General features: G+C 28.8%; 1 protein-coding gene across 3 annotated transcripts in view; it reads left to right on the top strand.

Moving 5' to 3' along the window:
• Positions 1-17,293, top strand: part of mcama (melanoma cell adhesion molecule a) — a 76,808-nt gene extending 59,515 nt beyond the window's left edge. The window contains exons 16-17 of one of the 3 annotated variants that reach the window (XM_028467497.1): positions 212-329; positions 16,200-17,293. In XM_028467497.1, coding sequence (XP_028323298.1) covers positions 212-329; positions 16,200-16,202 — 121 coding nt within the window. In that variant the 3' untranslated portion in view covers positions 16,203-17,293. Of the gene's footprint in view, positions 1-211; positions 339-16,196 lie in introns of all 3 variants that reach the window. The other 2 variants (XM_028467495.1, XM_028467496.1) reach the window with 2 other exon arrangements.
• The last annotated feature ends 156 nt before the right edge of the window (positions 17,294-17,449 follow it).

The following is a 17,449-nucleotide window of genomic DNA, read 5'->3' as shown; positions in this document are numbered from 1 at the left end:
AGAAGATAATAAGACAATGTACAAGAGACATCATTGGTTTTTCGGGCCTCAAATGTTTTTTCCTTTATTTTGCTGTTTTATGCCTTACTATAAGCCTACCTCTGATTTAGGGGGTTTGTCAGATTTTGGTCATTATTTATGCCTTACTGCAGCCTCACCCAAGTTTTAGGGGATTGCAGTAGTATTTAGTTTCACATCTTTCTCCCTGCAGCACCAAAGAGAAGACCACCAAAGATGACATTGTGGTGGAGATGAGAACCAACAACAAGAATGAGCAGTCTGTCCTTCTAAAGGCAGTCAATGGAGATAAGAAAGGCCCGACTGAGCAGGTATCAAAAGTACGCTACCTAGAGGCAGCTTTTCAGTTATTTAACCAGTGATATACTGTATATATTATACTACAGCCTTACCTCCTTTTTTTGGTGATTGAAATTTTTTCGCCCATTTTTATGCCTTACCTCCGTTTTTGGGTGATTTTTGTTTTTTGTCATTTTTTGTGCCTTACTGCTTTCTTAGTCCTGTTTTAGTATGTGCATTATATTTGCAGTAGTTTTTAGGGTCTAATGCTGGTCTTAACTCAATTTTTTTTTTTTTTGAAATTTTTGAAAAAATATGCCTTGCTATGGCCTTACTTTTGATTTTGGGTGATTTTTGTTTTTTGTTATTTTTTGTGCCTTACTGTTTTCTTCGCCCTATTTAAGTATGTGCATTATATTTGCAGTAGCTTTTAGGGTCTAATGCTGGTCCTAACTCATTTTATTTTTTTATTTTTTTTGAAATTTTTGAAAAAATATGCCTTGCTATATGCTTACTTTTGATTTTAGGTGATATTTTTTTTTCTGTCATATTTTGTCCCTTCCTGCTTTCTTAGCCCTGTTTAACTATGTGCATTATATTTGCAGTAGTTTTTAGGGTCTAATGATGATCATAACTCAAATTTTTATTTATTTTTTTTGAAATTTTTGAAAAAATATGCCTTGCTATAGCCTTACTTTTTATTTTGGGTGATTTTAGTTTTTTGTCATTTTTTGTGCCTTTCTGCTTTATTAGCCCTGTTTAAGTATGTGCAATATATTTGCAGTAGTTTTTAGGGTCTAATGATGGTCCTAACTCAATTTTTTTTTTTAATTTTTGAAGAAATATGCCTTGCTATAGCCTTACTTTTGATTTTGGGTGATTTTTTTTTTTTTGTCATTTTTGTGCCTTACTGTTTAATTAGCCCTGTTTAAGTATGTGCAATATATTTGCAGTAGTTTTTAGGGTCTAATGATGGTCCTAACTCAATTTTTTTTTTTTTTTTTTAATTTTTGAAAAAATATGCCTTGCTATAGCCTTACTTTTGATTTTGGCAGATTTTAGTTTTTTGTCATTTTTTGTGCCTTACTGCTTTCTTAACCCTGTTTAAGTATGTGTATTATATTTGTAGTTTTTTTTAGGGTCTAATGATGGTCCTAACTCATTTTAATTTTTTTTAAATTTTTGAAAAAATATGCCTTGCTATAGCCTTACTTTTTTATTTTGGTGATTTTAGTTTTTTGTCATTTTTTGTGCTTTACTGCTTTCTTAGCCCTGTTTAAGTATGTGCATTATATTTGTCGTAGTTTTTAGGGTCTAATGATGGTCCTAACTCAATTTTTTTTTTTTTTTGAATTTTTTGAAAAAATATGCCTTACTTTTGATTTTGACTGATTTTAGTTTTTGTCATTTTTTTGTGCTTTACTGCTTTCTTAACCCTGTTTAAGTATGTGCAATATATTTGGAGTAGTTTTTAGGGTCTAATGATGGTCCTAACTAATTTTTTTTTTTTTGGAAATTTTTGAAAAAATATGCCTTGCTATAGCCTTACTTTTGATTTTTACTGATTTTAGTTTTTTGTATTTTTTTGTGCTTTACTGCTTTCTTAACCCTGTTTAAGTATGTGCATTATATTTGCAGTAGTTTTTGGGGTCTAATGATGGTCCAAACTCAATTTTTGAGTTTGGACCATATATTTGTGCATTATATTTTTGATTTTGGCATATTTTTGTTTTTTGTCATTTTTTGTGCCTTTTTGCTTTCTTTGTCCTGTTTAAGTATGTGCGTTATATTTGGAGTAGTTTTTAGGGTCTAATGATGGTCCTAACTCAATTTTTTGTTGTTGTTGAAATTTTCAAAAAAAATGCATTGTTATAGCATTACTTTTTATTTTGGGTGATTTTAGTTTTTGTCATTTTTTGTGCCTTACTGCTTTCTAAGCCCTGTTTAAGTATGTGCATTATATTTGCAGTAGTTTTTAGGGTCTAATGATGGTCCTAACTCAATTTTTTTTTTTTTAATTTTTGAAAAAATATGCCTTGCTATAGCCTTACTTTTGATTTTGACTGATTTTAGTTTTTTGTCATTTTTTGTGCTTTACTGCTTTCTTGGCCCTGTTTAAGTATGTGCATTATATTTGGAGTAGTTTTTAGGGTCTAATGATGGTCCTAACTCATTTTTTTTTTTTTTTTTTAATTTTTGAAAAAATATGCCTTGCTATAGCCTTACTTTTGATTTTGACTGATTTTAGTTTTTAGTCATTTTTTGTGCCTTTCTGCTTTCTTAGCCCCATTTAAGTATGTGCATTATATTTGCAGTAGTTTTTAGGGTCTAATGATGGTCCTAACTAAATTTTTTTTTTTTTTTTAATTTTTCAAAAAAAATGCCTTGTTATAGCCTTACTTTTTATTTTGGGTGTTTTTAGTTTTTTTGTCATTTTTTTGTGCCTTTCTGCTTTCTTTGCCCCATTTAAGTATGTGCATTATATTTGCAGTAGTTTTTGGGGTCTAATGATGGTCCTAACTCAATTTTTTTTTTTTTGAAATTTTCAAAAAAAATGCCTTGCTATAGCCTTACTTTTTGTTTTGAGTGATTTTAGTTTTTGTCATTTTTTGTGCTTTACTGCTTTCTTAGCCATGTTTAAGTATGTGCATTATATTTGCAGTAGTTTTTAGGGTCTAATGATGGTCCTAACTCAATTTTTTTTTTTTTGAAATTTTCAAAAAAAATGCCTTGTTATAGCATTACTTTTTATTTTGGGTGAAGTCAGTTTTTTGTCATTTTTTTTGTGCCTTACTGCTTTCTTAGCCCCATTTAAGTATGTGCATTATATTTGCAGTAGTTTTTGGGGTCTAATGATGGTCCTAACTCATTTTTTTTTTTTTTTTTTAATTTTTGAAAAAATATGCCTTGCTATAGCCTTACTTTTGATTTTGACTGATTTTAGTTTTTAGTCATTTTTTGTGCCTTTCTGCTTTCTTAGCCCCATTTAAGTATGTGCATTATATTTGCAGTAGTTTTTAGGGTCTAATGATGGTCCTAACTAAATTTTTTTTTTTTTTTTAATTTTTCAAAAAAAATGCCTTGTTATAGCCTTACTTTTTATTTTGGGTGATTTTTGTTTTTTGTCATTTTTTGTGCCTTTCTGCTTTCTTTGCCCCATTTAAGTATGTGCATTATATTTGCAGTAGTTTTTGGGGTCTAATGATGGTCCTAACTCAATTTTTTTTTTTTTGAAATTTTTGAAAAAAAATGCCTTGCTATAGCCTTACTTTTGATTTTGACTGATTTTAGTTTTTGTCATTTTTTGTGCTTTACTGCTTTCTTAGCCATGTTTAAGTATGTGCATTATATTTGCAGTAGTTTTTAGGGTCTAATGATGGTCCTAACTCAATTTTTTTTTTTTTTTGAAATTTTCAAAAAAAATGCCTTGTTATAGCATTACTTTTTATTTTGGGTGAAGTCAGTTTTTTGTCATTTTTTTGTGCCTTACTGCTTTCTTAGCCCCATTTAAGTATGTGCATTATATTTGCAGTAGTTTTTGGGGTCTAATGATGGTCCTAACTCAATTTTTTTTTTTTTTTAATTTTTGAAAAAATATGCCTTGCTATAGCCTTACTTTTGATTTTGACTGATTTTAGTTTTTTGTCATTTTTTGTGCTTTACTGCTTTCTTGGCCCTGTTTAAGTATGTGCATTATATTTGGAGTAGTTTTTAGGGTCTAATGATGGTCCTAACTCATTATTTTTTTTTTTTTTTTTAATTTTTGAAAAAATATGCCTTGCTATAGCCTTACTTTTGATTTTGACTGATTTTAGTTTTTAGTCATTTTTTGTGCCTTTCTGCTTTCTTAGCCCCATTTAAGTATGTGCATTATATTTGCAGTAGTTTTTAGGGTCTAATGATGGTCCTAACTAAATTTTTTTTTTTTTTTAATTTTTCATAAAAAATGCCTTGTTATAGCCTTACTTTTTATTTTGGGTGATTTTTGTTTTTTGTCATTTTTTGTGCCTTTCTGCTTTCTTTGCCCCATTTAAGTATGTGCATTATATTTGCAGTAGTTTTTGGGGTCTAATGATGGTCCTAACTCAATTTTTTTTTTTTTTGAAATTTTCAAAAAAAATGCCTTGTTATAGCCTTACTTTTTATTTTTAGGTGATTTTAGTTTTTGTCATTTTTTGTGCCTTACTGCTTTCTTAGCCATGTTTAAGTATGTGTATTATATTTGCAGTAGTTTTTAGGGTCTAATGATGGTCCTAACTCAATTTTATTTTATTTTTTTAAATTTTCAAAAAAAAAATGCCTTTTTATAGCCTTGCTTTTTTTTTGAGTGATTTTAGTTTTTTGTCATTTTTTGTGCTTTACTGCTTTCTTAGCCATGTTTATTTATGTGTATTATATTTGCAGTAGTTTTTAGGGTCTAATGATGGTCCTAACTCAATTTTTTTTTTTTTTTTGAAATTTTCAAAAAAAATGCCTTGTTATAGCCTTACTTTTTATTTTTCGGTGATTTTAGTTTTTGTCATTTTTTGTGCCTTACTTCTTTCTTAGCCATGTTTAAGTATGTGTATTATATTTGCAGTAGTTTTTAGGGTCTAATGATGGTCCGAACTCAATTTTATTATTTTTTTTTTAAATTTTCAAAAAAAAAATGCCTTTTTTTAGCCTTGCTTTTTCTTGAGTGATTTTAGTTTTTTGTCATTTTTTGTGCTTTACTGCTTTCTTAGCCATGTTTAATTATGTGTATTATATTTGCAGTAGTTTTTAGGGTCTAATGATGGTCCTAACTCAATTTTTTTTTTTTTTAAATTTTCATAAACTATGCCTTGCTATAGCCTTACTTTTTGTTTTGAGTGATTTTAGTTTTTGTCATTTTTTGTGCCTTTCTGCTTTCTTAGCCCCATTTAAGTATGTGCATTATATTTGCAGTAGTTTTTAGGGTCTAATGATGGTCCTAACTCAATTTTTTTTTTTTTTTTAATTTTTTAAAAAAAATGCCTTGTTATAGCCTTACTTTTTATTTTGGGTGATTTTTGTTTTTTGTCATTTTTTGTGCCTTTCTGCTTTCTTTGCCCCATTTAAGTAAGTGCATTATATTTGCAGTAGTTTTTGGGGTCTAATGATGGTCCTAACTCAATTTTTTTTTCTTTTTAAATTTTCAAAAAAAATGCCTTGTTATAGCCTTACTTTTTATTTTTCGGTGATTTTAGTTTTTGTCATTTTTTGTGCCTTACTGCTTTCTTAGCCATGTTTAATTATGTGTATTATATTTGCAGTAGTTTTTAGGGTCTAATGATGGTCCTAACTCAATTTTTTTTTTTTTGAAATTTTCATAAAATATGCCTTGCTATAGCCTTACTTTTTGTTTTGAGTGATTTTAGTTTTTGTCATTTTTCGTGCCTTTCTGCTTTCTCAGCCCCATTTAAGTATGTGCATTATTTTTGCAGTAGTTTTTAGGGTCTAATGATGGTCCTAACTCAAATTTTTTTTTTTTGAAATTTTCGAAAAAAAATGCCTTGTTATAGCCTTACTTTTTATTTTGGGTGAAGTCAGTTTTTTTTTTTATTTTTTGTGCCTTACTGCTTTCTAAGCCCTGTTTAAGTATGTGCATTATATTTGCAGTAGTTTTTGGGGTCTAATGATGGTCCTAACTCAATTTTTTTTTTTTTTGAAATTTTAAAAAAAAAATGTCTTATAACCTTACTTTTATTTTTTGGGTGATTTTAGTTTTTTGTCATTTTTTGTGCCTTTCTGCTTTCTTAGCCCCATTTAAGTATGTGCATTATATTTGCAGTAGTTTTTGGGGTCTAATGATGGTCCTAACTCAATTTTTTTTTTTTTGAAATTTTCAAAAAATGCCTTGTTATAGCATTACTTTTTATTTTGGGTGAAGTCAGTTTTTTGTCATTTTTTGTGCCTTTCTGCTTTCTTAGCCCCATTTAAGTATGTGCATTATATTTGCAGTAGTTTTTAGGGTCTAATAATGGTCCTAACTAAATTTTTTTTTTTTTTTGAAATTTTCAAAAAAAATGCCTTGTTATAGCCTTACTTTTTATTTTTCGGTGATTTTAGTTTTTGTCATTTTTTGTGCCTTACTGCTTTCTTAGCCATGTTTAAGTATGTGTATTATATTTGCAGTAGCTTTTATGGTCTAATGATGGTCCTAACTCAATTTTATTTATTTTTTTAAATTTTCAAAAAAAAAATGCCTTTTTATAGCCTTGCTTTTTTTTTGAGTGATTTTAGTTTTTTGTCATTTTTTGTGCCTTTCTGCTTTCTTAGCCCCATTTAAGTATGTGCATTATATTTGCAGTAGTTTTTAGGGTCTAATGATGGTCCTAACTAAATTTTTTTTTTTTTTTTAATTTTTCAAAAAAAATGCCTTGTTATAGCCTTACTTCTTATTTTGGGTGATTTTTGTTTTTTGTCATTTTTTGTGCCTTTCTGCTTTCTTTGCCCAATTTAAGTATGTGCATTATATTTGCAGTAGTTTTTGGGGTCTAATGATGGTCCTAACTCAATTTTTTTTTTTTTGAAATTTTCAAAAAAAATGCCTTACTTTTTATTTTTCGGTGATTTTAGTTTTTGTCATTTTTTGTGCCTTACTGCTTTCTTAGCCATGTTTAAGTATGTGTATTATATTTGCAGTAGCTTTTTTGGTCTAATGATGGTCCTAACTCAATTTTATTTATTTTTTTAAATTTTCAAAAAAAAAATGCCTTTTTATAGCCTTGCTTTTTTTTTTGAGTGATTTTAGTTTTTTGTCATTTTTTGTGCCTTTCTGCTTTCTTAGCCCCATTTAAGTATGTGCATTATATTTGCAGTAGTTTTTAGGGTCTAATGATGGTCCTAACTCAATTTTTTTTATTTTTGAAATTTTCGAAATAAATGCCTTGTTATAGCCCTACTTTTTTTTTTGGGTGATTTTAGTTTTTTGTCATTTTTTGTGCCTTTCTGCTTTCTTAGCCCCATTTAAGTATGTGCATTATATTTGCAGTAGTTTTTAGGGTCTAATGATGGTCCTAACTCAATTTTTTTTTTTTTTTTTATTTTTCAAAAAAAATGCCTTGTTATAGCCTTACTTTTTATTTTGGGTGATTTTTGTTTTTTGTCATTTTTTGTGCCTTTCTGCTTTCTTTGCCCAATTTAAGTATGTGCATTATATTTGCAGTAGTTTTTGGGGTCTAATGATGGACCTAACTCAATTTTTTTTTTTTTTTTGAAATTTTCAAAAAAAATGCCTTGTTATAGCCTTACTTTTTATTTTCGGTGATTTTAGTTTTTTGTCATTTTTTGTGCCTTACTGCTTTCTTAGCCATGTTTAAGTATGTGTATTATATTTGCAGTAGCTTTTAGGGTCTAATGATGGTCCTAACTCAATTTTATTTAATTTTTTAAATTTTCAAAAAAAAATGCCTTTTTATAGCCTTGCTTTTTTTTTGAGTGATTTTAGTTTTTTGTCATTTTTTGTGCTTTACTGCTTTCTTAGCCATGTTTAATTATGTGTATTATATTTGCAGTAGTTTTTGGGGTCTAATGATGGTCCTAACTCAATTTTTTTTTTTTTGAAATTTTCAAAAAAATGCCTTGTTATAGCATTACTTTTTATTTTGGGTGAAGTCAGTTTTTTGTCATTTTTTGTGCCTTACTGCTTTCTTAGCCCCATTTAAGTATGTGCATTATATTTGCAGTAGTTTTTGGGGTCTAATGATGGTCCTAACTAAATTTTTTTTTTTTTGAAATTTTCAAAAAAATGCCTTGTTATAGCATTACTTTTTATTTTGGGTGAAGTCAGTTTTTTGTCATTTTTTGTGCCTTTCTGCTTTCTTAGCCCCATTTAAATATGTGCATTATATTTGCAGTAGTTTTTAGGGTCTAATGATGGTCCTAACTAAATTTTTTTTTTTTTTTTAATTTTTCAAAAAAAATGCCTTGTTATAGCTTTACTTTTTATTTTTCGGTGATTTTAGTTTTTGTCATTTTTTGTGCCTTACTGCTTTCTTAGCCATGTTTAAGTATGTGCATTATATTTGCAGTAGTTTTTAGGGTCTAATGATGGTCCTAACTAAATTTTTTTTTTTTTTTAATTTTTCAAAAAAAATGCCTTGTTATAGCTTTACTTTTTATTTTTCGGTGATTTTAGTTTTTGTCATTTTTTGTGCCTTACTGCTTTCTTAGCCATGTTTAAGTATGTGTATTATATTTGCAGTAGCTTTTAAGGTCTAATGATGGTCCTAACTCAATTTTATTTATTTTTTTAAATTTTCAAAAAAAAAATGCCTTTTTATAGCCTTGCTTTTTTTTTGAGTGATTTTAGTTTTTTGTCATTTTTTGTGCCTTTCTGCTTTCTTAGCCCCATTTAAGTATGTGCATTATATTTGCAGTAGTTTTTAGGGTCTAATGATGGTCCTAACTAAATTTTTTTTTAATTTTTCAAAAAAAATGCCTTGTTATAGCCTTACTTTTTATTTTGGGTGATTTTTGTTTTTTGTCATTTTTTGTGCCTTTCTGCTTTCTTTGCCCCATTTAAGTATGTGCATTATATTTGCAGTAGTTTTTGGGGTCTAATGATGGTCCTAACTCAATTTTTTTTTTTTTTTGAAATTTTCAAAAAAAATGCCTTGTTATAGCCTTACTTTTTATTTTTCGGTGATTTTAGTTTTTGTCATTTTTTGTGCCTTACTGCTTTCTTAGCCATGTTTAAGTATGTGTATTATATTTGCAGTAGCTTTTATGGTCTAATGATGGTCCTAACTCAATTTTATTTATTTTTTTAAATTTTCAAAAAAAAAAATGCCTTTTTATAGCCTTGCTTTTTTTTTGAGTGATTTTAGTTTTTTGTCATTTTTTGTGCCTTTCTGCTTTCTTAGCCCCATTTAAGTATGTGCATTATATTTGCAGTAGTTTTTAAGGTCTAATGATGTTCCTAACTCAATTTTTTTTTTTTTTGAAATTTTCAAAAAAAATGCCTTGGTCCTAACTATAGCATTACTTTTTATTTTGGGTGAAGTCAGTTTTTTGTCATTTTTTGTGCCTTACTGCTTTCTTAGCCCCATTTAAGTATGTGCATTATATTTGCAGTAGTTTTTGGGGTCTAATGATGGTCCTAACTCAATTTTTTTTTTTTTGAAATTTTCAAAAAAATGCCTTGTTATAGCCTTACTTTTTATTTTGGGTGAAGTCAGTTTTTTTTCATTTTTTGTGCCTTTCTGCTTTCTTAGCCCCATTTAAGTATGTGCATTATATTTGCAGTAGTTTTTAGGGTCTAATGATGGTCCTAACTAAATTTTTTTTTTTTTTTAATTTTTCAAAAAAAATGCCTTGTTATAGCCTTGCTTTTTTTTTGAGTGATTTTAGTTTTTTGTCATTTTTTGTGCTTTACTGCTTTCTTAGCCATGTTTAATTATGTGTATTATATTTGCTGTAGTTTTTAGGGTCTAATGATGGTCCTAACTCAATTTTTTTTTTTTTGAAATTTTCATAAAATATGCCTTACTTTTTGTTTTGAGTGATTTTAGTTTTTGTCATTTTTTGTGCCTTTCTGCTTTCTTAGCCCCATTTAAGTATGTGCATTATTTTTGCAGTATTTTTTGGGGTCTAATGATGGTCCTAACTCAACTTTTTTTTTTTTGAAATTTTCGAAAAAAAATGCCTTGTTATAGCCTTACTTTTTATTTTGGGTGAAGTCAGTTTTTTTTTCATTTTTTGTGCCTTTCTGCTTTCTAAGCCCTGTTTAAGTATGTGCATTATATTTGCAGTAGTTTTTGGGGTCTAATGATGGTCCTAACTCAATTTTTTTTTTTTTTGAAATTTAAAAAAAAAAATGTCATATAACCTTACTTTTTTTTTTTTGGTGATTTTAGTTTTTTGTCATTTTTTGTGCCTTTCTGCTTTCTTAGCCCCATTTAAGTATGTGCATTATATTTGCAGTAGTTTTTGGGGTCTAATGATGGTCCTAACTCAATTTTTTTTTTTTTGAAATTTTCAAAAAAATGCCTTGTTATAGCATTACTTTTTATTTTGGGTGAAGTCAGTTTTTTGTCATTTTTTGTGCCTTACTGCTTTCTTAGCCCCATTTAAGTATGTGCATTATATTTGCAGTAGTTTTTGGGGTCTAATGATGTTCCTAACTCAATTTTTATTTTTTTTGTAATTTTCAAAAAAATGCCTTGTTATAGCATTACTTTTTATTTTGGGTGAAGTCAGTTTTTTGTCATTTTTTGTGCTTTTCTGCTTTCTTAGCCCCATTTAAGTATGTGCATTATATGTGCAGTAGTTTTTAGGGTCTAATGATGGTCCTAACTAAATTTTTTTTTTTTTTAATTTTTCAAAAAAAATGCCTTGTTATAGCTTTACTTTTTATTTTTCGGTGATTTTAGTTTTTGTCATTTTTTGTGCCTTACTGCTTTCTTAGCCATGTTTAAGTATGTGTATTATATTTGCAGTAGCTTTTAAGGTCTAATGATGGTCCTAACTCAATTTTATTTATTTTTTTAAATTTTCAAAAAAAAAATGCCTTTTTATAGCCTTGCTTTTTTTTTGAGTGATTTTAGTTTTTTGTCATTTTTTGTGCCTTTCTGCTTTCTTAGCCCCATTTAAGTATGTGCATTATATTTGCTGTAGTTTTTAGGGTCTAATGATGGTCCTAACTCAATTTTTTTTTTTTTTAAATTTTCATAAAATATGCCTTGCTATAGCCTTACTTTTTGTTTTGAGTGATTTTAGTTTTTGTCATTTTTTGTGCCTTTCTGCTTTCTTAGCCCCATTTAAGTATGTGCATTATTTTTGCAGTAGTTTTTGGGGTCTAATGTTGGTCCTAACTCAAATTTTTTTTTTTTGAAATTTTCGAAAAAAAATGCCTTGTTATAGCCTTACTTTTTATTTTGGGTGAAGTCAGTTTTTTTTTCATTTTTTGTGCCTTACTGCTTTCTAAGCCCTGTTTAAGTATGTGCATTATATTTGCAGTAGTTTTTGGGGTCTAATGATGGTCCTAACTCAATTTTTTTTTTTTTTGAAATTTAAAAAAAAAAAATGTCTTATAACCTTACTTTTTTTTTTTGGGTGATTTTAGTTTTTTGTCATTTTTTGTGCCTTTCTGCTTTCTTAGCCCCATTTAAGTATGTGCATTATATTTGCAGTAGTTTTTGGGGTCTAATGATGGTTTAACTCAATTTTTTTTTTTTTGAAATTTTCAAAAAAATGCCTTGTTATAGCATTACTTTTTATTTTGGGTGAAGTCAGTTTTTTGTCAGTTTTTGTGCCTTACTGCTTTCTTAGCCCCATTTAAGTATGTGCATTATATTTGCAGTAGTTTTTGGGGGCTAATGATGGTCCTAACTCAATTTTTTTTTTTTTTAATTTTTCAAAAAAAATGCCTTGTTATAGCCTTACTTTTTATTTTGGGTGATTTTTGTTTTTTGTCATTTTTTGTGCCTTTCTGCTTTCTTTGCCCCATTTAAGTATGTGCATTATATTTGCAGTAGTTTTTGGGGTCTAATGATGGTCCTAACTCAATTTTTTTTTTTTTTTGAAATTTTCAAAAAAAATGCCTTGTTATAGCCTTACTTTTTATTTTTCGGTGATTTTAGTTTTTGTCATTTTTTGTGCCTTACTGCTTTCTTAGCCATGTTTAAGTATGTGTATTATATTTGCAGTAGCTTTTATGGTCTAATGATGGTCCTAACTCAATTTTATTTATTTTTTTAAATTTTCAAAAAAAAAATGCCTTTTTATAGCCTTGCTTTTTTTTTGAGTGATTTTAGTTTTTTGTCATTTTTTGTGCCTTTCTGCTTTCTTAGCCCCATTTAAGTTTGTGCATTATATTTGCAGTAGTTTTTAGGGTCTAATGATGGTCCTAACTAAATTTTTTTTTTTTTTTTAATTTTTCAAAAAAAATGCCTTGTTATAGCCTTACTTTTTATTTTGGGTGATTTTAGTTTTTTGTCATTTTTTGTGCTTTACTGCTTTCTTAGCCATGTTTAATTATGTGTATTATATTTGCAGTAGTTTTTAGGGTCTAATGATGGTCCTAACTCAATTTTTTTTTTTTTGAAATTTTCATAAAATATGCCTTGCTATAGCCTTACTTTTTGTTTTGAGTGATTTTAGTTTTTGTCATTTTTTGTACCTTTCTGCTTTCTTAGCCCCATTTAAGTATGTGCATTATTTTTGCAGTAGTTTTTAGGGTCTAATGATGGTCCTAACTCAAATTTTTTTTTTTTGAAATTTTCGAAAAAAATGCCTTGTTATAGCCTTACTTTTTATTTTGGGTGAAGTCAGTTTTTTTTTCATTTTTTGTGCCTTACTGCTTTCTAAGCCCTGTTTAAGTATGTGCATTATATTTGCAGTAGTTTTTGGGGTCTAATGATGGTCCTAACTCAATTTTTTTTTTTTTGAAATTATAAAAAAAAAAATGTCTTATAACCTTACTTTTTTTTTTGGGTGATTTTAGTTTTTTGTCATTTTTTGTGCCTTTCTGCTTTCTTAGCCCCATTTAAGTATGTGCATTATATTTGCAGTAGTTTTTAAGGTCTAATGATGGTCCTAACTCAATTTTTTTTTTTTTGAAATTTTCAAAAAAAATGCCTTGGTCCTAACTATAGCATTACTTTTTATTTTGGGTGAAGTCAGTTTTTTGTCATTTTTTGTGCCTTTCTGCTTTCTTAGCCCCATTTAAGTATGTGCATTATTTTTGCAGTAGTTTTTGGGGTCTAATGTTGGTCCTAACTCAAATTTTTTTTTTTTGAAATTTTTGAAAAAAAATGCCTTGTTATAGCCTTACTTTTTATTTTGGGTGAAGTCAGTTTTTTTTTTCATTTTTTGTGCCTTACTGCTTTCTAAGCCCTGTTTAAGTATGTGCATTATATTTGCAGTAGTTTTTGGGGTCTAATGATGGTCCTAACTCAATTTTTTTTTTTTTTGAAATTTAAAAAAAAAAATGTCTTATAACCTTACTTTTTTTTTTTTGGGTGATTTTAGTTTTTTGTCATTTTTTGTGCCTTTCTGCTTTCTTAGCCCCATTTAAGTATGTGCATTATATTTGCAGTAGTTTTTGGGGTCTAATGATGGTTTAACTCAATTTTTTTTTTTTTGAAATTTTCAAAAAAATGCCTTGTTATAGCATTACTTTTTATTTTGGGTGATTTTTGTTTTTTGTCATTTTTTGTGCCTTTCTGCTTTCTTTGCCCCATTTAAGTATGTGCATTATATTTGCAGTAGTTTTTGGGGTCTAATGATGGTCCTAACTCAATTTTTTTTTTTTGAAATTTTCAAAAAAAATGCCTTGTTATAGCCTTACTTTTTATTTTTCGGTGATTTTAGTTTTTGTCATTTTTTGTGCCTTACTGCTTTCTTAGCCATGTTTAAGTATGTGTATTATATTTGCAGTAGCTTTTATGGTCTAATGATGGTCCTAACTCAATTTTATTTATTTTTTTAAATTTTCAAAAAAAAAATGCCTTTTTATAGCCTTGCTTTTTTTTTGAGTGATTTTAGTTTTTTGTCATTTTTTGTGCCTTTCTGCTTTCTTAGCCCCATTTAAGTTTGTGCATTATATTTGCAGTAGTTTTTAGGGTCTAATGATGGTCCTAACTCAATTTTTTTTTTTTTTTTTTAATTTTTCAAAAAAAATGCCTTGTTATAGCCTTACTTTTTATTTTGGGTGATTTTTGTTTTTTGTCATTTTTTGTGCCTTTCTGCTTTCTTTGCCCCATTTAAGTATGTGCATTATATTTGCAGTAGTTTTTGGGGTCTAATGATGGTCCTAACTCAATTTTTTTTTTTTTTTGAAATTTTCAAAAAAAATGCCTTGTTATAGCCTTACTTTTTATTTTTCGGTGATTTTAGTTTTTGTCATTTTTTGTGCCTTACTGCTTTCTTAGCCATGTTTAAGTATGTGTATTATATTTGCAGTAGCTTTTAGGGTCTAATGATGGTCCTAACTCAATTTTATTTATTTTTTTAAATTTTCAAAAAAAAAATGCCTTTTTATAGCCTTGCTTTTTTTTTGAGTGATTTTAGTTTTTTGTCATTTTTTGTGCTTTACTGCTTTCTTAGCCATGTTTAATTATGTGTATTATATTTGCAGTAGTTTTTAGGGTCTAATGATGGTCCTAACTCAATTTTTTTTTTTTTGAAATTATAAAAAAAAAAATGTCTTATAACCTTACTTTTTTTTTTGGGTGATTTTAGTTTTTGTCATTTTTTGTACCTTTCTGCTTTCTTAGCCCCATTTAAGTATGTGCATTATTTTTGCAGTAGTTTTTAGGGTCTAATGATGGTCCTAACTCAATTTTTTTTTTTTTGAAATTTTCAAAAAAAATGCCTTGGTCCTAACTATAGCATTACTTTTTATTTTGGGTGAAGTCAGTTTTTTGTCATTTTTTGTGCCTTTCTGCTTTCTTAGCCCCATTTAAGTATGTGCATTATTTTTGCAGTAGTTTTTGGGGTCTAATGTTGGTCCTAACTCAAATTTTTTTTTTTTGAAATTTTCGAAAAAAAATGCCTTGTTATAGCCTTACTTTTTATTTTGGGTGAAGTCAGTTTTTTTTTTCATTTTTTGTGCCTTACTGATTTCTAAGCCCTGTTTAAGTATGTGCATTATATTTGCAGTAGTTTTTGGGGTCTAATGATGGTCCTAACTCAATTTTTTTTTTTTTTTGAAATTTAAAAAAAAAAAATGTCTTATAACCTTACTTTTTTTTTTTGGGTGATTTTAGTTTTTTTGTCATTTTTTGTGCCTTTCTGCTTTCTTAGCCCCATTTAAGTATGTGCATTATATTTGCAGTAGTTTTTGGGGTCTAATGATGGTTTAACTCAATTTTTTTTTTTTTGAAATTTTCAAAAAAATGCCTTGTTATAGCATTACTTTTTATTTTGGGTGAAGTCAGTTTTTTGTCATTTTTTGTGCCTTACTGCTTTCTTAGCCCCATTTAAGTATGTGCATTATATTTGCAGTAGTTTTTGGGGTCTAATGATGGTCCTAACTCAATTTTTTTTTTTTTTAATTTTTGAAAAAATATGCCTTGTTATAGCCTTACTTTTTATTTTTCGGTGATTTTAGTTTTTTTCATTTTTTGTGCTTTACTGCTTTCTTAGCCCTGTTTAAGTATGTGCATTATATTTGCAGTAGCTTTTAGGGTCTAATGATGGTCCTAACTCAATTTTATTTATTTTTTTAAATTTTCAAAAAAAAAAATGCCTTTTTATAGCCTTGCTTTTTTTTTGAGTGATTTTAGTTTTTTGTCATTTTTTGTGCTTTACTGCTTTCTTAGCCATGTTTAATTATGTGTATTATATTTGCAGTAGTTTTTAGGGTCTAATGATGGTCCTAACTCAATTTTTTTTTTTTTGAAATTTTCATAAAATATGCCTTGCTTTTGATTTTGGGTGATTTTAGTTTTTTGTCATTTTTTGTGCCTTACCGTTTTCTTAGCCCTGTTTATGTATGTGCAATATAATTGCAGTAGTTTTTAGGGTCTAATAATGGTCCTAACTCAATTATTTTTTTTTTTTTAATTTTTGAAAAAATATGCCTTGCTATAGCCTTACTTTTCATTTTGGGTGATGTTTGTTTTCTTCCTGTTTTCCGAGCTATTTTTTATATATATATATATATATATCCTTACTTCCGTTTTTCGCCCGTTTTTCTGCCTAATAATTTAAAACGTTTTGGGCGTTTTAAATTATTTTGTTACCAAGATGGTAGAATAAACTCCAAGTGATGCAACAAAAAAAGCACAAGTACAATGTTAGAGACTGAAGTCAGCTTTGTTTTGGGCTCATCCAGGGGATAAAATAACACAATAATATATTATTACCAGTGATAAACAGTGTAAGATAGTAGAAATAATTTCAGCAGCACTTCTACATATCCACATGTTTGATTTGTCTCTCTGTCACAGCAGTGAAAATTCTGCGACGCTGCGTCTCATATCGGACCTTCAGAGTGACCGTCATCCTGGATCTTCATTCCTTCCATATGTTGTTCTCATCAGTATTCAGTACACACACATGTACAGGTGTGATTTTACGTCTTTAAATGAACATAATTTTCTTTGTTGTAGTTTTTTTCTCAGACTTTGTTCAGCCCTTGGTTTGTTTTTTTTTAAGTGTATATATTATATATATTTTGTTATTTAAGATATTTTGGCACTCAGATGTTCAGTTCAGAGCAGCGTCTGGGTCTGTGCATGTTGTCCAGGGCAGTTTTAGGGCAGGACGTGAAATCTTTTCATAGGTTGATACTGTGAGTGCGTCAGAGGATGTCAGTGTAAGGTTCACCACAGCTTTCTCTCCAGAGTTAGTCTTACTGGTGTGTCCAAACACAGTAATCACACACTGGCACCTTTGTTTCTAACTGCTGTCAAGACTCCAGACTTGTTTGTAAATACACGTAGTAAGAGTTTCATGATCTGCTGTGCCTCTTTGTTTTTAAATGCATCATACACTGTATTTGTTTAACGTTTTAATGGTTGAATCTGTGTTTTTCTTGTTTCTCACTGAGAGCACGGCATTTTTAAGAAGAGTTTCAGTGTTTTTGCTGGCTGACACACTCGCGCACACACTGAGATTTGTAAAATAGGAAGTTACTTAAATCATGAATCACGATGCATGTCGCTGTTGATGTTTGCCGTTAAATCAAAAGTATTTTGCACAAATTAATCCTAATTTCAACAACTAAGATATTCCCTCCATTACAAATCCTAAACTTGTATTTCTCTTCTTTAGCAGGAGTTAAATACACACTGACTGATGTGTGAGGGAACAATCACGCAGCATGCAAAAACACTGAAATGCTCCTTTTAAATGCCATTTTTGTGAATAATGCTCACTGTGTACTTTGTGTAAAAAGACGGTTGTTGAGAGTCCTGATGACTTGCGAGGCATTTTGTGTTTTTGTTGCTGTATTTTATAAAAGTTGGGTTTTTAGTTTCATCCTCAGGCCAAAATGTTCACAAAGCCATAAAGTTTCAGTTTGACCCCAGGTTTGGACGTGGTTCAGTTCTGTGTTGATCACCAGTTTAAACCTCAACATGTGATCATTGGATTCTTGTGTTTTTTTTTTTTTACATTTTTTGCAAGAAAATATTGCCAAATTAAAAAAAAGTTCCCCTTTAAACAAACTTTCTGTGGCCTATTTTTTTGCAGCGCTTTG

This window comes from Gouania willdenowi, chromosome 14, assembly GCF_900634775.1.
Source record: "Gouania willdenowi chromosome 14, fGouWil2.1, whole genome shotgun sequence".
In the NCBI taxonomy this organism is placed as follows: domain Eukaryota; kingdom Metazoa; phylum Chordata; class Actinopteri; order Blenniiformes; family Gobiesocidae; genus Gouania; species Gouania willdenowi.
Note: the sequence above shows the minus strand (reverse complement) of the source record. Positions and strands in the feature narration are given on the sequence as shown.